The 23201-nt window shown below is 43.1% G+C and overlaps 3 protein-coding genes across 9 annotated transcripts; 1 reads left to right on the forward strand and 2 right to left on the reverse strand.

Moving 5' to 3' along the window:
• Window positions 1–2000: 2000 nt before the first annotated feature.
• On the reverse strand, window positions 2001–6626 carry LOC123993705 (alpha-soluble NSF attachment protein-like). The gene is made up of 11 exons (XM_046296122.1): window positions 6425–6626; window positions 6000–6082; window positions 5791–5907; window positions 4332–4378; window positions 4144–4221; window positions 3963–4018; window positions 3754–3838; window positions 3548–3652; window positions 3389–3457; window positions 3165–3215; window positions 2001–3077 (listed from the first exon to the last, which is right to left on the reverse strand). Exons 1-11 carry the CDS (start codon window positions 6517–6519, stop codon window positions 2976–2978), a joined length of 888 nt encoding a protein of 295 aa, XP_046152078.1. The 5' UTR covers window positions 6520–6626; the 3' UTR covers window positions 2001–2975.
• Window positions 6627–6785: 159 nt separating this feature from the next.
• On the forward strand, window positions 6786–11215 carry LOC124007044 (E3 SUMO-protein ligase ZBED1-like). 3 transcript variants are annotated; one of them, XM_046317328.1, is made up of 2 exons: window positions 6786–7264; window positions 7984–11215. In XM_046317328.1, the coding sequence occupies exon 2, from the start codon at window positions 8004–8006 to the stop codon at window positions 10677–10679; it is 2676 nt and encodes an 891-aa protein (XP_046173284.1). In that variant the 5' UTR covers window positions 6786–7264; window positions 7984–8003; the 3' UTR covers window positions 10680–11215. The 3 variants fall into 3 exon arrangements, with proteins under 3 accessions (XP_046173284.1, XP_046173267.1, XP_046173275.1); XM_046317311.1 differs by having other exon boundaries at window positions 6786–7076; XM_046317319.1 differs by having other exon boundaries at window positions 6786–7007.
• Window positions 11207–21497, reverse strand: LOC124007020 (zinc finger protein 541-like). 5 transcript variants are annotated; one of them, XM_046317280.1, is made up of 16 exons: window positions 21244–21497; window positions 20224–20447; window positions 19848–20061; window positions 18117–19254; window positions 17977–18023; window positions 17112–17211; window positions 16827–16958; window positions 16381–16633; window positions 16231–16285; window positions 14460–14602; window positions 13826–13929; window positions 13652–13727; window positions 13415–13503; window positions 12633–12749; window positions 12346–12500; window positions 11207–12153 (listed from the first exon to the last, which is right to left on the reverse strand). In XM_046317280.1, exons 2-16 carry the CDS (start codon window positions 20396–20398, stop codon window positions 11964–11966), a joined length of 2988 nt encoding a protein of 995 aa, XP_046173236.1. In that variant the 5' UTR covers window positions 20399–20447; window positions 21244–21497; the 3' UTR covers window positions 11207–11963. The 5 variants fall into 5 exon arrangements, with proteins under 5 accessions (XP_046173236.1, XP_046173229.1, XP_046173221.1 ...); XM_046317273.1 differs by having other exon boundaries at window positions 12346–12497; window positions 16381–16729; XM_046317265.1 differs by having other exon boundaries at window positions 16381–16729.
• Window positions 21498–23201: the final 1704 nt, after the last annotated feature.

Genomic DNA, 23201 nt, shown 5'->3' on the forward strand with positions numbered 1-23201 from the left:
TCTCCGGAAGGTGGTGATTGACTCCGCTGTCCTGGCGTCGTGAGGGAGTTTGTTCCACCATTGGGGAGCCAGAGCAGCGAACAGTTTTGACTGGGCTGAGCGGGAACTGTACTTCCTCAGTGGTAGGGAGGCGAGCAGGCCAGAGGTGGATGAACGCAGTGCCCTTATTTGGGTGTAGGGCCTGATCAGAGCCTGGAGGTACTGAGGTGCCGTTCCCCTCACAGCTCCGTAGGCAAGCACCATGGTCTTGTAGCGGATGCGAGCTTCAACTGGAAGCCAGTGGAGAGAGCGGAGGAGCGGGGTGACGTGAGAGAACTTGGGAAGGTTGAACACTAGACAGATGTTTGACTAATGTGTAATGGATATACAGTTCAAGTTGTAAGTTTACATACACCTTAGCCAAATGTTCACAATTCCTGACATTTAATCATAGTAAAAATTCCCTCTCTTAGGTCAGTCAGGATCACTGCTTTATTTTAAGAATGTGAAATGTCCAAATAATATAGAGAGAATGATTTATTTCAGCTTTTATTTCTTTCATCACATTCCCAGTGGGTCAGAAGTTTACATACACTCAATTAGTATTTGGTAGCATTGCCTTTAAATTGTTGAACTTGGGTCAAACGTTTTAGGTAGCCTTTCACAAGATTCCCACAATAAGTTGGGTGAATTTTGTCCCATTCCTCCTGACAGAGCTGGTGTAACTGAGTCAGGTTTGTATGCCTCCTTGCTCGCACACACGTTTTCAGTTCTGCCCACACATGTTCTGTACGATGAGGTCAGGGCTTTGTCCAATACCTTGACTTTGTTGGCCATTTTGCCACAACTTTGGAAGTATGCTTGGGGTCATTGTCCATTTTGAAGACCCATTTGAGAGCAAGCTTTAACGTCCTGCCTGATGTCTTGAGATTTTGCTTCAACATATATAATTTCCCTTCCTCATGATGCTATCTATTTTGTGAAGTGCACCCATCCCTCCTCCAGCAAAGCACCCCCACAACATGATGCTGCCACTCCCATGCTTCACGGTTGGGAAGGTTTTCTTCGGCTTGCAAGCCCCCCCCTTTTTCCTCCAAACGTAACGATGGTCATTATGGCCAAACAGTTCTATTTTTGTTTCATCAGACCAGAGGACATTTCTCCAAAAGTATGATCTTTGTCCCCCATGTGCAGTTGCAAACAGTAGTCTGGCTTTTTTATGGCGGTTTTGGAGCAGTGGCATCTTCCTTGCTGAGCGGCCTTTCAGGTTATGTCGATATAGGACTCGTTTTACTGTGGATGAAGATACTTTTGTACCTGTTTCCACCAGGATCTTCACAAGGTCCTTTGCTGTTGTTTTGGGATTGATTTGCACCTTTCGCACCAAAGTACTTTCATCTCTAGGAGACAGAACGAGTCTCCTTCCTAAGCAGTATGACGGCTATGTGGTCCCATGGTGTTTATACTTGCATACTATTTTTTGTACAGATGATCGTTGTACCTTCAGGTGTTTGGAGATTTCTCCTAAGGATGAACCAGACTTGTGGAGGTCTACAATTCTTTTCTGAGGTCTTGGCTGATTTATTTTGATTTTCCCACAATGTCAAGAAAAGATGCACTGAGTTTTGAAGGTCGGCCTTAAAATGCATTCACAGGTACACCTCCAATTGACTCAAAATTATGTCAATTAGCCCATCAGAAGCTTCTAAAGCTATGACATCACTTTCTGGAATTTTCCAAGCTGTTTTAAGGCATAGTCAACTTAGTGTATGTAAACGTATGACCCACTGGAATTGACAGTGAATTATAAGTGAAATAATCTGTAAACAATTGTTTCATACTTGTGTCATGCACAAAGTAGATGTCCTAACCAACTTACCAAAACTATAGTTTGTTAACAAGAAATTTGTGGAGTGGTTGATAAACAAGTTGATGACTCCAACCTAAGCGTATGTAAACTTCCAACATCAACTGTATACTTTGCGTTACCTCTTATTAAATCAAGCCACAAGATCATTTTATCATTTAAAACAAAATGTTTAATCAAAGATTAGTCAAGATGGGAAATAAATAAAAATGGTTATGTGCAAGATTGTAATAAGCCACCACCTTTATGCACATGGGCAGGCTGCTAGGAATCATCTTAGTTCTACCCATAGCACTGATATAAATCAAACTCCCTGTGTGGGAATTTAAAGCGATTTCCTTTGGAATGACAACATAGAAGTAGTATCTATTGAATAATTCATTCAACATGTTAACATTTAAGAGATCAATAAATAATTAAAAAGGCAATGGCTGCTAGCAGACTCCTCTGAAATAATGTATACTCTTCTACAGAGTTGAAAACTGTTTACCACCTCTTCCAAAGTCTAAACCCAATATAAGATGCCCAACAAAAACTTCTTTGGCTGACTTTCCTATTGTCTAAAACAAGAGCAGCATTGAGCAATGCCCAACATACTTCAAATAAGTACATTAGAAGCCTTGACATTTTACAACTGAAACACTGCTTAACAAACCAGTTCATGAAAGTTTGTTCCAGTACTATATAATGTTGCCTCTGGAAATGTCCAGGACGTACATTACCTAAAAGTATGAGCACTTTAAGAGTGACGTGGAGTTACTGTAACAGAAAACAACACATGACAAGAAATAAACCACGACAATGTTTAGTCTCAGGTAATTAACCATCTTATTTGGATGGGATAGCTAATAGCTACACTTCATTATCTACCTGGTGCTATTCTACACAGGATTTTGCCAGTAGTTTATCTTTGGGGTCTGGGCCAGGACCCTAATTGCTTGACAACACATCAGAGATTAATAGATAGACAGGAAACACTCATTTAAAGGGTTCAATGCCTGTGATTAAAGGATGAGACAAGCCAGAGAGAAAAATGGAAAGTTATTCAGGAATGTGACATGAAAAAAAATATATATATATATAGCGGTAAACTTCCAGGTGTGTTCTGCTGGATTGGCAGGGGGAAGAATTAGCGAAGGTCGCTCTCATCATCCTGTATTTGTTTCTTGATCCGAAGTAACATAGTGGTGTTCCACTGATCCAATCTTGAGATGGAGTCAAAGTCTTTCACCTGTTAGAGAAGGAGAACTGGTTTAATAGACAAACATAATTTAAAGATGAAATTCTGTCATCATGGAATGGCACGAGAAAAACCTACCGCATCAGTGAATGCATCCACATCATGTTCCTCATATGCATCCAGAAGTTTCTGATAAAATTACAGCAGAAGACATTTCATTGTATACAGTCACAATACGTATCCCTCATTAAATGTGTCAGGTTTGCTTTTATATCCACTCAGATTTAAAGCCATTCAAAGAGAAAATAAAGCAGAAATACAACACACAAACATAGTGACCCATGATTTGATAATAGACCTACCTTAACCAGTTTGCATTCTCTAGCGTCTGAGAAGGCTGGGAACATTTCCTCATATCTCTGTACAGACAGCTGACGGTAGACAACAGATCAGAGCAAAGTCAAAACTACTACATAGAGGCAAAGTGTTGATGTGTAGGTATGAGGAAAATAAAGACTCACCCTTGCATTAAGCATGTCCACACAGAAGTGACAAAGAGCTGCTTTGAAGAAATGGTCTTTAGCGCCATACTTCAACAGGACACTGTCCATTGCATATGTTCCGATCTAAGCATCACACGACACAAACTCATAAAAAAAGGTAATTGGGAAAGCCCACTATAGCAGTTAATTGGTCATTTAATACACATGCATGGTTAAATACACACCTGTTCATAAATTTCAATGGCTTTTTGGTACTGTTCCAGTTGGGCAGCATAGGTGGCTACTTTCAAAAGGCACTTATTTGCAGCACTACAATTAGATTGGCAGGAAAATAATCAGTTCAAAAGACACACAACACTAAAAGAAATGTATGAAAAGTGGGATGGAATAGACCAATAAAACCATAAGAGATTATGCCAGAACATTGAAACACCTGTTTGACTCCTCCCCTTTGTAGTAATCTGCTGCCTGTTCATAGTGAGCAATGGCCTGTGGATTAAAGATGCACATGTACTAGTCATGGCCTCTTATTAATATCAAAGGCTGAAATATGTGAAAGATCTATAAAAAAGGTACATTACAGGATACAACACTATAAGGCTCTGGTAACTGACCTTATCAACATCTAACAGCTCACTCTCGTAGATCTCAGCAATAGATATGTGGTGTTTGGCTGCAATGGTGAAACGGCCCTGCAGACCAGAAGAGGTGAAATTATAATCAACACCATACAGCTAGTGCTCCTGAACACTAGGCACAATTTTACTGTGTAGTAAATGCAGAAATACTCCTAGCTTCTCACCATGTCTGTGTAAATTTCAATGGCTTGGTTCAGGCAGTTGATGGCCTCTGGAGATAAAAAAAAGTACATTCAAATAGAATCGAAGTCAAACAGGAATCACTGTTTACCTTGGATCTTCAGTGTAGGATTCTAATAGGGCAGTGGTCGCCAACCGGTCAATCGCCAAACATTGCAGTAGAAAACCCAACGATAAAGCCTTGTGTTCCCATTTTATTTTTATTAGTCTTGGGCTGTTGGTGGTAGGTGCAGCCAATTCAGCTGCCCTGCGCGCCAGGTAAGCAAACTGTTGCCATTTCATGTATCTGAAGGTACAAACTCTGCCTTCCCGGTGGGCATGGAGAGGAAATCAAGTGCACTATGCCACCCATGGCCAATCAGATTGCTCAGATGACTGAGTCTGCAGTAACGTAGCAGGCAAAAGAAATCGATCACAAAATTTATACTGAGATTTCAAAACGTTTAAAACCATGACTAGAGAGACTAGAGAGCAAAGAGCTGCTGTTTTTATTAGTGAGTTAATGTTTACATTTACATTACATTTAAGTCATTTAGCAGACGCTCTTATCCAGAGCGACTTACAAATTGGTGCATTCACCTTATGACATCAGTTTAAGTTCTTACTCAGCACTGTCAACACTTTTATAAGCCATAAAATGCACGTTCTTTCTATTTCCACTCAGCATTACAACAGGCACTGCAGCAGTAATGAATGAGTAGGAAAGTGTATCTATAAGCTTGTGTTGTTATTATTAGCGACTTGGGTGTTTTTTAAATTCAAGGAATATTTCACTTTCTCTGTTCATATGAGTAACATGAATTTGTGCATAGGGCAGAGTTTCGCCATCAGCTGGAAGACTGTGTCCCTTTTTGGTCAGTGGAGGAAAGGGAGAGCGGAGGGATGTTGAGAGACGGACCCTCAGTCTACTGCTCTCTCCCTCCACTGAGACTGACCATCAGATGCAGACACAATCAGCCCAGTAAAATTATTTAAATGTATGCTCACTCTGTGCCTCACATGTAATACAACAATATATCTATTACTGGTGTGATCATATAGCATACCTCAAATATTGAAATATAATTGTTTTAAATGTCACGAACAACATGGCATTGGCAGGTAAATTAAAGCAAAGCCAGTATGTGGTGATAATGTATTGGGCCTATAGCTTACTGCAAACCTCATCGCTACAGTACTGTTTTTAATTGGTTATTGTTGCATAGGCTTACATTCTTTAAAGTCATGTTAATTAAAAATCAGAGTGGTAGATTGCAGCATGCATTTTGACTCAGAAAGTGATCTTGACCAAAAGGTTGGTGACCACTGTAATAGGGCATTCACAGTGGCACAAATTATTCAACAATTGCGGATATAATACAATTTATATGTAATGTCTGTTCCATAAACCAAACTATAATTTTGATAATGCAACTGTAATCGCTTTAGTAAAATGGGATGTACCTTGTGGGTCTGCTTTTTTGAAAGCATTGCCTGCATTAAGTAAGTTGATGGCTCCATCAAGTTTGTTGTCCATCTGCAGATGGAGAAGTGCTGCTTGGGAGAATGCGTTACCAGCAGCTGGAACAAAATGTGAACCAATATTAGGTTGGTTACATCCAACATAATCCCTCGTTCTAAATGTCCACTATAAAACTCGAACCAAATCTTACCACTCCAATTTTTGGCCATTTTGAACATGTTTGCTGCCCTCACATACATGTCACACGCTTCCTCATATTTCCGGGATGAACCTCTGTTGAAATACACAGATAATGCTGTTTAGACCTTACGAATACTACATATCAATACTAAACATGTTTGGCATGGCAATGAACGAACAAGGAACACATTTGATATAGCCAGGCTAGATGAGAAGGGAATATTTGACTGAATACTCCCTGTGGCATACAATTTGGTGTAGCATAGCTAGCTAGTCAACGTTGTCACCGTATATATAATTACTCTTAGGTGAGTACTTTCGTAGGTCCATACTTTGATGTTAAAATACATATGGGATGGTGATCTGAATTAGTCGTAGCTAGCTAATACAAATCAAATAAGCTAACGAGGATAGCTAAACTTATTTGGCACATACCCGAACAAAGCCCCAAATCCTCGTGAGGATTTCATCTTTTTATCAGCCTCAGCGATGAGAGCCAAAGCCTCCTTCTCTTTCCCAGAATTATCCATATTTTTTAAAACAATTTATTATTCGTTAGCTCTGGAAATTGTACGTGGTATTCAATGCAGACCACAGTAAGCTCTGTATTTACATTTAGCCACGCGTCACATCCGTTTTTATTATACCGTCACGTCACACTGAAGCCGGAAGTACAAATCAGGTGATCTGTCATAAAAACACGTGATGGTAGGCAACACTGGGTGTTTCGTCTGTTGCAAATTGCTTCCGTTTACTACAAACGGAAACCACAAACGACAGTTCCTATTGGACAACTCCCATTTCGTACCATTTGTTTCGTAAACCGTTTACATAATGAATACGCTCCTGCTGTGATACGTTGTTGTAGGAAGAATATTTCTGGATACATTTGTGTCATTGCGCCTATCACCGAAATATTACTACAAACAATGGATGACTATCAACCACTCAGTTGAAGTTTACATAGACGTTTTGGCTTTAAATTGGATGCTAAAAAAAGCAGTCTACTGTTCTCATTGTGAGCAAAGCTTTTCCTACCATCACAGCAATATACGCTTGCAATACCATTTGCGGGGGGAAAACACAGGTATTTTAGGATATCATATATGCGTTCATTTGGGCAAAATTGTATTTGGTTATTTGACGGTTTCTCGTTTTTAAGAGCTTATCTGGAGCGCATGAACGTTTGACTATATCCCAAAGTATTTCATATTTTACGGGTCAAATGTCTCCAGGTGGTGATAGATAAACAACGGGCGCCGTAATTTTATGAAGGTATTCACGTGGGGTTCTTATATTTGTGTGAATGTTTTATTTTTCATATTCAAATTATTCTGGACTCTAGATAATTAGTGGCTGGTTGGACATAATTGTTTATCTCAGGTGATCAACGGTCCCTAGTCTGAATTGAGACAGCCCAGGAGTTTAGGAACCTCAAACTCCTTGGCGGTGAAAATATTTCAGTCAGGAGAACATCTTGAGATCGTTATTCTGTTTTGATATATATAGGAAGGAAAATCTCAATGCATGCTTAAAATGATGGTATATCCCAGCGACTCCTGTGGGGTGCCGGGCGCTAAACAAGGTAGCCAGCTGCACGGTGTTTTCCGGGTTGGAGGCGCGCTGTGTTAAGAAGCTGTGCGGCTTGGTAGGGTTGTGTTTCGGAGGACACATGGCTTTCGACCTTCGTCTCTCCCGAGCCCGTACGGGAGTGGTAGCGATGAGACAACATATTAATTACTAACAATTGGATACCACGAAATTGGGGAGAGAAGGAGGGTAAAAATTAAAATTTAAAATGATGGTGTATCATCATCTTACAATTGGTGCATGTTTGCTGTGCCCGTTTGAATGAGGTGTTGTTTTTGTGTAGTAGGCTACTGATCGAGTTATATGGCAAATATTTGTACATCTTAATATTTGGAAGCTATGTAACAAAACACAATTTAACCGAACACTGAACAAAAATGTTTTTTTTATATATACCATTCCAGTGATTTCCGACAACTCTAACATGGATTTCCGAGGGTACCCCCTGTCCAGCAGTCTGGCCCCAAATTTGAGGAGAAGGGGCGAACGGGGAGCAACAGGACTGGTTCTGGATAGGCGCAAGTCAACCGTTTGGAATTACTACATCCAGCTTAATGAGATGTATGTTGAGTGTAATATATGCAAGAGGCAGTTGTCTTTTCACAACAGCACTACGACTATGAGGGAGCACCTTGTCCGCAAACATAATATACGCGACAACGCGCCACCTGTACTTGATAACACAGCAGTGGCCGGGGCCCCGATTCCAGCTACATCACTCCAGCCAATGGCCCAGCCCGGATTCCCCTGCAACATCTCTACTACATCTGCCACAGCCAACACATGCATGTTCCAGACAGATTTGCACATAGTTGTAAAAGAGGAGCAGCAGGATGCTGACTTATCTCCTGAACAAGGGATGGCCAAACGTGCCCGAATCACATGTGCTCCTCCCCTAGATGTAGGAGGCGGTGCCAATGCAATCCCTGTCACCAGCCAAAATTTGGAACCATCAAACTCAAATGCTGGATTACTATATAGTGAGAACAACAACTTTGGTGATACCAACCGTAGTGGTATCACCACCAAAGAATTGAATGGCAAGCGTACTGGTGTTCTGACTGACCTAATATTGGAAATGGTGTACAGGGACTTGCAGCCACTGTCTGTGGTGGAGGAGAGTGGATTTCGTCTCCTATTGAGCTACTTAGAACCACAGTACCCAGTGCCGTCTCCCTCTCAGCTTGGCAGCCTTCTTTGGCATCACTATGATGTTCTGAAACGGCACCTGCAGCAGTATCTTCAGTCTGGCCTGGCTCCACGTTGCATAACACTTTGCACTGAGTACTGGCAGTCCGTAGCAGGTTGTGCGGTGGGAGCAGGCGGTCGCCTCTTCTTCACTGTAAGTGCACATTTTGTTGACAAAGACTGGCGCTTGGCCCGTTGTGTGCTGCAGACCTGTCCCATGCCCGATATCAGGGAGAAGATTTGTGAAAGAGGGTTCATTCAATTTGGGGACACGCTGAAGGCAGTTCTCTCTGAATTTCATCTTCCCCAGAGCTCTGTTTTCTGTGTTGTACATGACACTCCCAGGATCTCAGAGGCCAGAGGGACTGAGAATATGGGAGTTCCGAAAGAAAAAGTTAATCGTACTGCTGGACCACACCAATCACCTCAAGATCTCCCAGAAGGCTGGGTAGCGTTACACTGTGCAGGGGAAGCCCTTAAACTCTGCATCCAGGACGGACTATGGATGGAACCTGTCAGACAGGCTCTTGCGGAGGCCCGCAGGATTATCTCACATTTCCAGCATGACGCACCTGCTGCCGCCGCTCTGATACACAAGGCAGAAGCAGCGAATAAGGCAGGCGCTTGTCTAGTGCTGGATGACCCAGGGCGCTGGGCAACTGCAATCGACATGTGTGAGAGTCTGCTCGAGCTGAAGTGGGTGGTGAGCTCCGTTCTCGAGGAGCAGAAAGCTGCTCCAAATTTAGCGGACCACCAGTGGCGCCTCCTCCAAGAACTGGTGCCAGTACTTAAGACTGTGCGCATCGCTGCCTCCTTCTTGAGCGAGGACATCAATTTGTCCATCTCCGCCCTTATGCCGTGCCTGCATGGTGTATCTCGTGTCCTAGAGCAACATATCGCAGAGACCAGCTGCCCTGTGGCTCGGGGAGTAATGGAGACGGTGCGGTCAGGGATGGAGCGACAGTGGAGACTGGGTGAAGAGGAAGCCTTACTAGACAGCCCTGCCGTCCTCTCCTCTTTCCTGGACCCAAGGTTTAAGGAGCTGCGCTTCCTCAGCCCACATGCACGTAGTAGGCTGCACGACAAGGTCAAGGAACTATTATCTGCTCAAGCACAAATAGAGGTGGAGGAAATGAGCAGAGAGTGTGACAAAGGAGGCGAGGATGAGGATGGCGAAGAGGGAAGGGAAAAGGAAGTGAGGAATCGGGGATTGGATCACTCACAGTCAACCATTGCTCCTCTGGATTCACCTGTGTCCTGTGAATCAAATGAAGAGGGGGACATTATTGTGCTGCAGCAACAGTTAAAGGGGCTGTCCCAGACTGCCCCGTCACAGGTCAGTGGAGAGGGACTGGGTGAAGGCTCACGCTGCAGTGCTGGAAATGGTCCCAGAAGAGTAGCAGGACTGTCTAGCCTGTTAAAAGGAGACCTGCAGCCCCCTGCTTATAGGCAAGTGAGTCATGTACCCAAAAGCATGTACGACATACTGCTAGGAGAGGATCCCACTGAGCGAATGCCGGAGATCCACCAACAGCTGGAGAACTACATTGCAGAGCCGCTGTGCAAACGCAGCCTGTCACCTCTCCACTGGTGGCGCTCTAAGGAGCATCGCTTCCCTGCCGTGGCCAGACTTGCCCGCACATTTCTGGCTATCCCTGCTACTGCTGTGCCTGCAGACAGGGCCTTTGCTCCTAGAGAGACTACTGTTGCTCAACGCAGGGCCATTCTGGGGCCCCAGCATTTAGATCATATTCTATTCCTTCACCAGAACAGTGACTATGTGGAGAAACTGATGGGAGGGTCTACAGGGCATGAAGAGAGGGGCAGTGACAGGAATGGAGCCAAGCAGACTCTGTATCAGTCTTTAGTGTCCTATGAGAGCAAGGCTTGGGTGGGAGGGGAGAAGTTGTGATCAGTCTACATACCTTATTTTATAAAGTAAAGAACTATGTTGTGCATAGGCCTCCATTCATGCCCAAGATGTATCTGACTTCAACTCATCTTGGATGCAGAGTTTGAAAAATCAACGACAAGGCAAATAATGCAGCTACTGGACTCAAAGCCACACTTGTGTGGCGTCTGTATTTACATGTAAAATAGTCTCTGGCCAACATATCTACATTTGAGTTGTGATTTACATCATACATCATTGTAAAGTGCTTTCAAAAATATGTAGCCTATGTGTAAGTCGCTCTGGATAAGAGCGTCTGCTAAATGACTTAAATGTAAATGTGTGAGAAGTTGTAGATGTACAGTCACTCTTGCTGAATGGCAACAGAAATGCATGTTATCCTTGGTTTGCATAATGTAAAAACACTGGTTCAAATGAAAAGCTTGTACAGTAATTGCAGCATGATGTCGATTTAGAAATGAGAAATGTCTCAAACACTAACTGTGGAAAAACTGTTGTAATTAAAGGAATAGTTGAAAACAACATTGTTCAGAGAAACACATTTATTTTAAAACAACACCTGAGTGAGACAACAAGTTTAACTTTCATCAACACTCTCACATAGAGGACATGCCAGTCAGGTAAAGCCCATACTCTTTCTGAACTAGTGGATTGTTCATCAAGAATTTTAACTTAAAGAACATAACACAAGATCCAATCCAGAAGTGTTAAACTCAGGCCAAAACTGTTTGTGAGGAGCGGGCCACAGTTCAGTAAATACATTCTCTGTTCTCAGCTGCCCAGGATCTAACCCTGATTCATATGCATTTTTTTATGACCAATTGTCAATGTCTTGTCGTTGTTTACAAAGAGTAATAACTCATATAATAACTGAATTACTTTACAATGGATTATTCAATTGAGCATACCAGGCAAACTTTGGCTTTCATATTGATACAAATGTAATTAAAACCACAGGATATTTTAGCAAGGATTTCAGGTTGCTTAAAAAGAGCATGCTGCTTAGAAACTTTAGGACAATGTGAACCAACAATAACAGAACGTGTTGTCCAACAACAGAGAATGACAAAGGAACATGAATGCAACATCACATAAAGTTCTAAACCTTATAATAAAGTAGGGTGTGTTTTTTGGAGAGAAAAAAACGTCAATTGTTGTTGCTTTCTTTAGGTAAACATTATTTTAAAGTGATTTTCAATAAATACCTGCCAATATGAATTCATAGTGAGTGAATTTCGACATATACTTGACTTGCCAGTAACTGAAACAGTCCTGTGCTCACCACTATGTACTATAAAGGATTCCTCTTGTACAGTAGAGTAAAGGCACCTTGGCAGAGTCCTGGCCGGGATCTCCTTGATGAGGGTTATCTGCTGGGCAGCCCATAGGCCAGACATACCTGGTCAGCCACTCCCTCTCCTGCTGCCGGTGGGTTTTCATATGAGCACTACGACTCTTCACCTTGTCAAATACCCTGGAGGGGGACAGAATTTTACATGTCACTATGATGACGTGAGAGCGATCAAAGGTGCTCAGAAATAGAGGGGTAGGGGGGTCAATATGCCATCCTGGATTAATTAACCGAGGGAATGCTCAACAAGACAGCAATGTTTTGCGATATCATTGTGATGTGTCCCTGGCATCGTTTTAGTGAAGTTCAACTGACCGCCCACACTCTCGACAGATGTACTCCAAAGCACCTCCTGTGGTAGTCTGCTCCTCCTGTACCCCTTTAGTTCTGTTCCCTGGTTTAGTAAGTGTCCTCCTGGGCACTCTCCGTCCCACATGGTTGTCCTCACAACAGCCAGGTGACTCCATCTGCTGATATTCAGGAAGTGTAAATTATTTCACTGGAAAATATTGTCCGACATGTTTGACATAACTGTTTGTACTGTAAAGGTTTAATACATATTTTACAATACAATACACAATACTATACTACACTAAACTCACAAGCTCTTCACCAACTGCTTCCTTTTTGTCTGATCCTCGACTGCGTTGCTTGAACTTCTTGAGCTTCTTCATTGCATAGTAGTACTCCACACACTGCGTCACGGACTTAGTCTGTAACTTCAGTGTGAGACAACTGTCAGGTCAATGCCATTTCTTCAGTCTTCCTTCTCTGTCTATACCCTGTCCAATGGCAGCACGACATTACAAGTATACACTGAGTGTACAAAACATGAACACCTGCTCTTTCCATGACATAGACTGACCAGGTGAATCCAGGTGAAAGCTACGATCCCTTATTGATGTCTCCTGTTAAATCCACTTCAAATCAATGTAGATGAAGGGGAGGAGACAGGTTAAAGCATTTTTAAGCCTTGAGACAATTGAGACATCAATTGTGTGTCTGTGCCATTCAGAGGGTGAACAGGCAAGACAAAATATTTAAGTGCCTTTTAATGGGGTATGGTAGTAGGTGCCAGGCGCACCGGTTTGTGTCAAGAACTGAAATGCTGCTGGGTTTTTCACGCTCAACAGTTTCCCGTGTGTATCAAGAATGGTCCACCACCCAAAGGACATCCAGTCAACTTGACACAACTGTGGGAAGCATTGGAGTCAACATTGGCCAGCATCCCTGTGGAATGCTTGACACCTTGTAGAGTCCAGGCCCCGACAAATTGAGACTGTACTGAGGGCAGAAATGGGGTTGCAACTCAATATTAGGAAGGTGTTCTTAATGTTTTGTACAGTCAGTGTATTTGGACATTTCAATATTGTGATTCTCTTACCACACTGTGAATAAGCTGGAAGTCCTTCTCATGGGTGAGCAGCGCTTTACGAAATAGTTTCTTCTCTTGAGGACTCCAATCATCTGAACCTGTCAGCCAAGTATTAGTAGCATGTACTGCATGGCTTGAACTAAACATGTAAACATCAAAGGACATAATTGAATAGTCTTGAAATGTGCGTCAATATTCATAACTCATTTATCTTCATTCCACTTTTCAGAGTATCAAATTGGGTACCTGGGTAGTGATAGTCACACAAAGGGTGTGTTGAGGAACGGAAGTCTCCCCTGACTAACAGTAAATCAAGTGCAGCCTAGGGACACAACACACGACGTATACCATAAGTTGTCAAGAATCAACATTGTCTTCAATTTGAACTGAGCTCAGGTACCATACTGTTGTACTGCTCACCAGAATGTCTCCCTGCACCTCATGCAGACAGTGGAGGGCCAACTCTGTGTTGGTGCCCCCTCCTGGCAGCACGCTGGAACAGCACAAGTCTATCAGTTTAGTCACTGGAAAAACAGTCAAGACGACAAGTCACCTCTCACATTTCATGTCGACATCAGGTCTAGGTTGAAGATACCCAAGTTAGGACAAGAGAATTCTAATATCCCATAACTCCTTGCATGAATGCGGAAGAATTCTAAACAATGGGACCAGCAATGCGAGCTAAAATTGCTTGAAGTGAGTTTTAGCAGAACAGAAATTTCGCCATCAAAGTGAGAAACATGGTATATTTTGGCTAACTACTCAGCAAACACATATCATAACTGCTTTACTGTCATTCTATTCATTTCAAAGTTTAAAAAAATATCTACAGCAACTTTATTACTTGATTCCCCGACCGCGGGTCATGTTTTCAATGCTAATCCTGTAGAATCAGCAACGGTGCTGGTCCCATGAATTTGTCTATTTTCAAACTGGAATTATTATGTTATCCTAACCTGCATTCAACCTAGTATCAATTGTACTACCAATACAGTAGCTCATACCAATATATAGTACAACCGTGTGTGTGTGATCGTTAAAAAGAGAAACACACCCCCTTTTTGTGTTTCCACGTTGCTGGATATGTCTCCCCATGGAGCCCAGACAAGCTGAGCAGGGTGCTCATCATATAGCATTAGAAGCAGGTTACGAATGGGTGGGATCTCAGCTTGGAAACGTTGGCCCACGTTGATTCTCCTGGAAATCACACAGGCTCCTTATACAGTGCCTTCGGAAAGTATTCAGGCCGTTTGGCCTTTTCCGCATTTTGTTACGTTAAAGCCTTATTCTCAAATAGGTACAAATCCTCAGGAATCTACACACATCACCCCCTAATGATGAAGCGAAAACAGATTTTTAGAAATGTTGGCAAATTTACAAAAATAAAACAACAACGTATTTACATAAGTATTCAGACCCTTTGCTATGAGACTCGAAATTGAGCTCAGGTGCATCCTGTTTCCATTGATCATCCGTGAGATGTTTCTACAACTTGGAGTCCACCTGTGGTAAATTCAATTGATTGGACATGATTTGGAAAGGCACACACCTGTCTATATAAAAAGGACCCACAGGTGACAGTGCATGTCAGAGCAAAAACCAAACCATGAGGTCAAAGGAATTGTCCATAGAGCTCCGAGTCAGGATTGTGTCGAGGCACAGATCTGGGGAAGGGCACCAAAACATTTATGCAGCATTGAAGGTCCCCAAGAACGGAGTGGCTCCATCATACTTAAATGGAAGAAGTTTGGAACCACCAAGACCTAGAGCTGGCCGCCTGGCCAAACTGAGCAATCGGAGAAGGGCCTTGGTCAGGGAGGTGACCAAGAACCCAATGGTCACTCTGACAGAGCTCCAGAGTTCCTCTGTGGAGAAGGGAGAACCTTCCAGAAGGACAACCATCTCTGCAGCACTCCACCATCAGGACTTTATGGTAGAGTGGCCAGACGGAAGCCACTACTCAGTAAAAGGCACGTAACAGCCCGCTTGGAGTTTGCCAAAAGGCACAGAAAGACTCTCAGACCATGAGAAACTAGATTCTTCTTCTGTTGAACCTGAGATTGAACTCTTGGGCCTGAATGACAAGATTTACATCTGGAAGAAACCTAGCACAATCCCTCTCTATGAAGCACGGTGGTGGCAGCATCATGCTGTGGGGATGTTTTTCAGCGGCAGGGACTGGGAGACTAGTCAGGATTGAGGCAACGATGAACGGAGAAAAGTACAGATAGATCCTTGATGAAAACCTGCCCCAGAGTACTCAAGACCTCAGACTGGGGTGAAGGTTCAACTTTCAACAGGACAACAACCCTAAGCACACAGCCAAGATAACGCAGGAGTGGCTTCGGGACAAGTCTCTGAATGTCCTTGAGTGGCCCAGCCAGAGCCCAGACTTGAACCCGATCTAACATCTCTGGAGATCTGAAAATAGCTGTGCAGCAACGCTCCCCATCGAACTTGACAAAGCTTGAGGATTTGCAGAGAGGAATGGGAGAAACTCTCCAAATACAGGTGTACCAAGCTTGTAGCGTCATACCCAAGAAGACTCAAGAATGTAATCGCTCCCAAAGGTGCTTCAACAAAGTACTGAGTAAAGGGTCTGAATACTTACGTAAATGTGATATTTCAAGTTTTTAAAATATTTTTACGTAAGTGAGAGGAAAAATAATAATATTTAATCAATTTTAGAATAAGGCTGTAATGTAACAATGTAGAAAAAGTCAAGGGGTCTGAATACTTTCCGAATGCACCGTATATAGACAGACTGACTCTCATGAATTGTAACACTAAAGCTTTGGCTGAACACACTTCAGAGAGAAACGTACGGCTCTATGTTGACCACTGTGTCGTCCATCATCAAGGAGATTCCATCAGCTCCATCTGAAAAGCAGAAGCCATAAAATATAAAGTTCTTCACGTATTTCAGTGGCAAAACTCTGAATCTGGGAAGATACTTCCTAACGCGAAAAACAAACCCAAAGAGGCGGTGTAGCTGCTGGGCAGAGGAGGGCCGGGATGAAGCCAAGGCACTGTGCTGAAGTACAGGCCGGTCCCTGGTCGTAGGGGGCTTAGCATGGGTGGAGGTGTGTAAGGAGGAGGCTGGAAGCTGGGGTTGAGCAGGTGGTCTGCCAGGTACATGGGGGAGCGTAGCTGACTGGGGTAGCCGCCTGCTGCACGACACCAGGGAGCACCCCCACCCTCCTCGCCTAGGAGCCTCCGTGGGGACGGCTGTGGGAGCATGGGGGGAGGAATGATCAGAGTCTTCATGAAGTCAAGACGCCGGCTCCTCTTTGACCTCCCTGAACCATTCTGAGGGTTCTCTGCCTGCCACACAACCAACCACAGGGGGGGTTATCAGTGTACAGGTAATTATTTAAGAAGGCACTGACCGTTGTACTGATCTCTTTTTTCCTATACTTACATTGAGTGATGAAGGAGTGTCAGGATCAGTCTTCGCAGAGACTGGAACTGAAACAGGGATGACCAAAGGAGACAGAGGCATGTCTTCTGTTCTAGATGGAGACCTCAGAGTCTGTGGTGCTCTCTCTCCAGGCTACAGGAAACATCATAGGCACAAATAGACAAGTTTGCACTTACAAAAAAAGATACTTGTGCTTACTTGACATCTGGACATGTAATAAATATAGCGCCCAAAGATGACTAATGTTTAATAATATCATAATGTAAATAATAATATGGCCGTTACCTCTGGAGAGTTAGGTTCCATTTTAATAGAGGGTGCACATGGTCTACTTGAGGACCTGGACTTGTAGCTCTGTTCTGTCTTGTGAGAGCTAGGGAATATCCTATGGGAAGAAGGCCAGCAGTTAAGAGGCCAATCTCTACTGATCAAAAATATAAACACAACACTCAACAATTTCTTTGATTTTACTGAGTTACTACAGTTCATATGAGGAAATCAGTCAATTGAAATAAACTCATTGGGCCCTAATCTATGGATTTCACATTAATGGGAATACAGATATGCATCTGCCATTCAGATACAAAAAAATAAAAATAAATAATGGGCCTGAGAATCTAGATAAATTGCAATTGTGTTTGTTGTCTGCAGCTTATGCCTGCTCATACCATAACCCCACTGCCACACGAAGCCATACACATGGTCTGCGGTTGTGAGGCTGGTTGGACGTGCAGCCAAATTCTCTAAAACGACATTGGAGGCGGCTTATGGTAGAGAAATTAAACATTAAATTCTCTGGCAAGAGAAACATTCCTGCAGTCAGCATGCCAACTGCACGCTCCCTCAAAACTTAAAGACATCTGTGGCATTGTGTTGTGTGACAGAACTGCACATTTTAGAGTGGCATTTAATTGTCCCCAGCACAAGGTGCACCTGTGTAACGATCATACTGTTTACACAGCTTCTTGATATGCCACACCCGTCAGGTGGATGGATTATCTTGACAAAGGAGAGATGCTCACTAACAGGGATTTAAACAAATTTGTGCACAAAATTTGAAAGAAATCAGCTTTTTGTACGTATGGAAAATTTCTAGGATCTTATATTTCAGCTCATGAAACAGTGCATTTTTATTTCTATTCATCATTACCCGTCACTACACGGTTGTCCCTCTCCTGGCACACTGACATTTCTTCCCTGTACGGGGGAATATGGAAATATTATAAATACAGTATTGATAAACAAACTGGCAAGTGTTCAATTGTTGAGCACTGCTAGTAGTGCACATACCTGGAAGGTCTGCCGAGGGTTGCTGTCTGAGCTAAAAGAGGCCATAGCCACCTGGCTTGGGGAGACAAGGTAGTGTGGCCGAGGGCGGGGACGTCGTGGAGCCAGGAGAGAGGTGGGGCGAGGTGTGGGGAGAGGTGGAGCAGGAAGCTCTACAGTCCTCCCCTTCTTCCTCCTCTCTCTCTTTCTCTTACTGTCGCTCTTTGCATTACAAGACTCTGACTTCTGCACACTGTAGAGGCAGGGTAGGACGATGGCTGGTGGCGGCGGGATAGGTGGGACTGGGTTGGGCTTGTTTGGAAGACTTGAGCTTGAGTGGATGAAAACAGTGTTGGGAAACGACATAGATGTTACACTGGAATCTGAGCTTGCTGTTGGTTCAAAAGAGTGCAGCTGAGTGTTAACTTGGGGTTTCCCATCCGAGTTCATCTGGCCATAAATCGACTGCTCCTGCTTAGATGGAGAGTAGCTCTTCTCCGGGGACGCTGGCTTCACTAAACACTCTCGGTTACCAGCCTCACTACAGGGATGACAGGACAACATTTCTTCAAGAACTTGGAGGTCAGATACAGGGAAGTCAACTACATTCTCCCAGCCATGGGGACTTGGGCCATCCACTCCAGGAAGTAGTGATGGTAAAGTAGCAGTGACGTTACTAGGCTCAGGGGCCCACTGGGGTGGATTTAATTCGCCTGGGCACTCACAAGGACCTTTGTCAGACTGCTGCATCCAGGTGTCCAGGACTAAGATAGGCCTTGACTGAGAGATGTTCTGCTCTGAGTAGTTGTTCAGTTGTAAGCCACTTGGAGGAGCAAACCCCTTGTAACTGTTGAAGCTGAAAAAGCCAGAGTAATCAGCGACCTTCTGTTGAGTGTCTGATGTCGGTTTGGGTTGGGTCAGGAACATGGGACGGTAATTACAGTGAGCTGTCGAACCTCCCAAATATGCAGCACTATCCACATGCTCCCACTGGGTAGTAGCAGAGTGGGCTGGGTTCGGGGGGCTTTGGGACATGGGCGGGAGACCATGCTGAGAGATATAGTGGCGCTTCAGGGAGTGAGAATCACAGTAGCTCTTCTGGCACCCAGGTTCAGCACATCGGAACTGCTTGCGTTTCTGATGGGTCAACATATGGCCATTGCTGCAGAGAGATGTTATCATTTTCATTAGGGCATTGAAATGTCAAATGACTGTATCAAAAAACATACGAGTGTATAAAACATTAGGAACACCTGCTCTTACCATGACATAGACTGACCAGGTGAAAGCTATGATCCCTTATTGATGTCACATGTTACATCCAATTAGTGTAGATGAAGGGGAGACAGGTTACAGAATAATTTTAAAGCTTTGAGACAATTGATACATGGATTGTGTATGTGTGCCATTCAGAGGGTGAATGGACAAGTCTGAATATTTAACTGACTTTGAACATGGTTTGGTAGTAGTGTCAAGAACTGTAATGCTGCTGGGTTTTTCACGCTCAAGAGTTTCTCATGTGTATAAAGAATGGTCAACCACCCAAAGGACATCAAGTCAACTTGACACAACGGTGGGAAGCATTGGAGTCCACATGGGCCAGCATCCCTGTGGAACACTTTCAACACCTTGTAGAGTCCATGCCCTGACGAATTGGGTCTGTTCTGAGAGAAAAATGTGTTCCTAATGTTTTGTACACTCAGTGTAATTGTTAATACATAATTATTGCTTCTAGAGCGGGGGGATATGACTCACAGGTGATCATGACGTTTAAATGCTCGTTGGCAGATGGGGCAAACATGTGGTCTTTCCTGTTGGTGGGTCAGTAAATGTTTGTTGAGTGTGTTGGCTGTTCCAAACATCTTATGGCAGAGCGTACACTCATAAGGTGAAGACCTGACAGGTACTGTCAATGAAAATGGCTCCAACAGAGTGCCCTCTCCCACGATGACAGGACCAGAGGAGTTATCTGAAGTGATATTGCAGAAAAAGGCATATAGCTAAGCACACCTCGCTAAAACTCAAACATAAAACTAACACAAATAGGGATGGCATTATCGTTCTTCAATTTATTACTGCTTACTCAGGCAACACATTTATTCGCCTATATTCTGCTACAACAAATGCTCACCAATCTCCATGTTTCTATTTGGCTCACATCCCATCCAAGGCTCTGGGTGAAATGGGTGTGAGAAGGGAAGTGGTGGGTTGGGGGCGTTGAAGACGTCAACATCATCAATAGTGAAGTGCTCACTGGTAGAATGGGGGGTGAAACACCCTTTGGTGCATTCCTCAGTCTCCAACATTGTCTCTCTTAAGAGGCCTTGATACAGTATGTCTGCTGCTTTGCCATATCTGCAACCAAATGTAGTTACTTCCTTCATTGACAGTACCGTTAACGTTACACAGTCATGTTGTCTAAAACAAAATACAAGGTACCAGTCATTGAACGGAGTTAATTATTTGACATGTGTTAATTTGTAGGGTAAAGGACAAACAGTAACTTAAGCCCAACAGCATGTGGAGTTGAGAGCAGTCTGGGCAAAGACGTCATGGTCTAGTCTTGATTTACATTTGGTTGAGATGTCAACTAACGTGAACGTGAAATCTATAACAAATGTCACCATGTCATTGGATTTGGGTTAACAGTTTGGGTGAAAAACATTCGGTTGGTTAATCAATAACTTATTGGTTAATCAATAAGTGAGCTAGCTAGCTAGCTAGCTAAACGCTAGAAAGAGGTGTTTGCTTGTTACAGTACTAACGTTAACTGTTAGCTCCGATTGGTGAATGATTCGCCTCAAGTAGCTTGCTCGCTAAACAAATTGTGTTGTTTTAGCTAAACGTTATTTCTTTTAAATCTGCTTTGACATACCGTTGGCTATCTGGTTGGCTGAAAGATCTTCATCCACATGGTAGTAAGCAAACTTAGCTAGCTAGCTACTAAAACAGAATCACCTCAGAATTTCCTATGCTACTAGAGAGTAACAGTTAGCTAGCTAGCAAGGCGAAGAAGTTGATGTTGTGGTCAAAGGCAGTAACGTTATTTATGGTGCTGTTTCATGAGAAAGCTAGCTATATATCACCAATTAGAAAGCTCTTTGACTGTTATCAGCTAACGAGCTAGTTAATAGTTTTAACAGGAACTCACCTCGTATCAATTCGACTCAAGTCATCCAGATATTCTCCATGGCAGGTGGAGCTAACTGCTAAAAAAACTGTAGGCCTACACTTCAATATCTGAATTGAGAGGGAAAACGGATGCCGACGGTTAGCTGTCTGTCTGTCTATCCCCGATCTGTCTCGCCCAGGCCTGACAGGGTGGGTGTGAGGTTTCACAGTCAGGTCAAATATACGTTTTTTTCAACTGACAGAGCACTGCCACTACAGCAAGCCTCCCGCCTTGGAACGTTCACCAGATGGTTCATTAGATTTTTCATTCAATATTACAATGTTACTTACACTGGATGGAATGGATTACTTTTAATATGTATATTAAATCCCATTCCCATCCAGACAAAGTGTCTCACTGGCTGGTGAAATCCATAGGCCTACTTGCCTTCCTATTTATCTTCTGGATTGGCATAAGGGCTGCCAATTTCAATGTTTATCCTATGCTGTACATTCTTATGTCTGAGCCCTTTCTTATTACCCTGTTTAGTAAAACATTGCTATCCTCCAACTAATCCCAACTGACATTATGTCTGTGTTAGTTGCACTTGAACAGCTGTGGTCAACACCCTCTGAGTATGTAACACAGGCATCATAAGATCTGAGACCACTGTTTTGCTCACAATTTCCAGCTTTTTATTTTATTTTTTAGAGGAAGTGAAAACACTTTTTTTGCATACTTTTACTGCAGAATAAGAGACTCACCAACACTTCAAGGACTGTTATTTGTTCTATAGGACTAGGCCTACACACTTCACCATCATGTCAAGTGGGGGGATGAAGGACAAAAATGCAGAAATGTTGGAGGATGTCAACATAGTCACAAAAGAGCTCAAGTATCTATATTACAAGAGGCTGCCCATAGAGAAACAATATGGCTTCCATTACTTTCACTCTCCCAGCTTTGAGGATGCAGATTTTGACAGCAAACCGATGGTGATGGGTCAATACTCGACAGTGAAGCCCTTAACCAACAATGCAGTTTTAAGAAAAATAGATTTAAGAAAATATTTACTAAATAAACTAAGGTCAAAAAAAGTAACACAATAAAATAACAACAAGGCTATATACAGCGGGTGCCAAATCAATGTCAGGGGGTACAGGTTATTAGAGGTCTTTGAGGTCATTTGTACATGTAAGTAGAGGTAAAACGACTATGCATAGACAAACAGCGAGTAGCAGCAGAATAAAAGGGGGGGGGGGTCAATGCAAATACTGGCCATTTAATGAATTGTTCAGCAGTCTTATAGCTTGGAGGAAGAAGCTGTTAAGGAGCCTTTTGGACATAGACTTAGTGGTCCAGTACCGCCCATTTAATAGTGCTGTAAACAGGGTCCAGAATTGTTTCTTGCCTCATTGAACATTTCACAAATTATTTGTATCTGCGACGCTCCTGTGTGGTTAACCACACGCTGGTGTGGTTAAAATCCCCATGATATTCAAAGTAGAATCCGGGTACTTCCTTTCCAACTCTGTGATCTGTGTCTGATCAACCATCTGTTGCACTGTTGCACTGTATGTGTACAGGGGATCAGCACAATGTAGACTCCGGCCAGAATGACTGAGGCAAATTCACAGGGTGAATAAAAGTCTTTTTTTTTGTCAGAAGTTGTAGCTGGTTGGTTTTGTTTGCACAGTCCCATTGCTTCGGTTTCAAATCCGACAGTAGTATATTGTCATGTTATGTCTTGTCCCTGTGCTTTCTCTTCTCTTCGTTTCCCCCTGCTGGTCATATTAGGTTTCTTTCTCTCTCTCTTTCTCTCTCTCTCTATCTTCCGTTCCTGCTCCCAGCTGTTCCTCATTCTCCTAACGACCTTGTTTACTCTCTCACACATGTCCCCTCTTTTGCCCTCTGATTAAGTCTCTATTTCTCTCTCTGTTTCTGCTTCTGTCCTTGTCGGATTCTTGTTTGCTTTGCCCTTGTTCCGTCCTGTTGTA

This window comes from Oncorhynchus gorbuscha, linkage group LG02 (genome assembly GCF_021184085.1).
Source record: "Oncorhynchus gorbuscha isolate QuinsamMale2020 ecotype Even-year linkage group LG02, OgorEven_v1.0, whole genome shotgun sequence".
Classification (NCBI taxonomy): Eukaryota; Metazoa; Chordata; class Actinopteri; order Salmoniformes; family Salmonidae; genus Oncorhynchus; species Oncorhynchus gorbuscha.

What these genes read in the sequence shown, in the direction of transcription:
- LOC123993705 (XM_046296122.1), bottom strand. Translation starts at nt 6,519, where the DNA reads ATGGATAATTCTGGGAAAGAGAAGGAGGCTTTGGCTCTCATCGCTGAG. An exon ending in CAAAAAAGCAGACCCACAAG is followed by an intron (nt 4,379 to 5,790) that starts GTACATCCCATT and finishes TTTTATCTCCAG; the next exon opens with AGGCCATCAACTGCCTGAAC. An exon ending in CCATTGAAATTTATGAACAG is followed by an intron (nt 3,653 to 3,753) that starts GTGTGTATTTAA and finishes TGTGATGCTTAG; the next exon opens with ATCGGAACATATGCAATGGA.
- LOC124007044 (XM_046317311.1), top strand. Translation starts at nt 6,923, where the DNA reads ATGACTATCAACCACTCAGTTGAAGTTTACATAGACGTTTTGGCTTTA. An exon ending in TTTGCGGGGGGAAAACACAG is followed by an intron (nt 7,077 to 7,983) that starts GTATTTTAGGAT and finishes ATACCATTCCAG; the next exon opens with TGATTTCCGACAACTCTAAC.
- LOC124007020 (XM_046317265.1), bottom strand. Translation starts at nt 20,398, where the DNA reads ATGTTGGAGACTGAGGAATGCACCAAAGGGTGTTTCACCCCCCATTCT. An exon ending in CAGCTACACCGCCTCTTTGG is followed by an intron (nt 16,286 to 16,380) that starts GTTTGTTTTTCG and finishes TCTGCTTTTCAG; the next exon opens with ATGGAGCTGATGGAATCTCC. An exon ending in ACAGTGGTCAACATAGAGCC is followed by an intron (nt 14,603 to 16,230) that starts GTACGTTTCTCT and finishes TGTGATTTCCAG; the next exon opens with GAGAATCAACGTGGGCCAAC.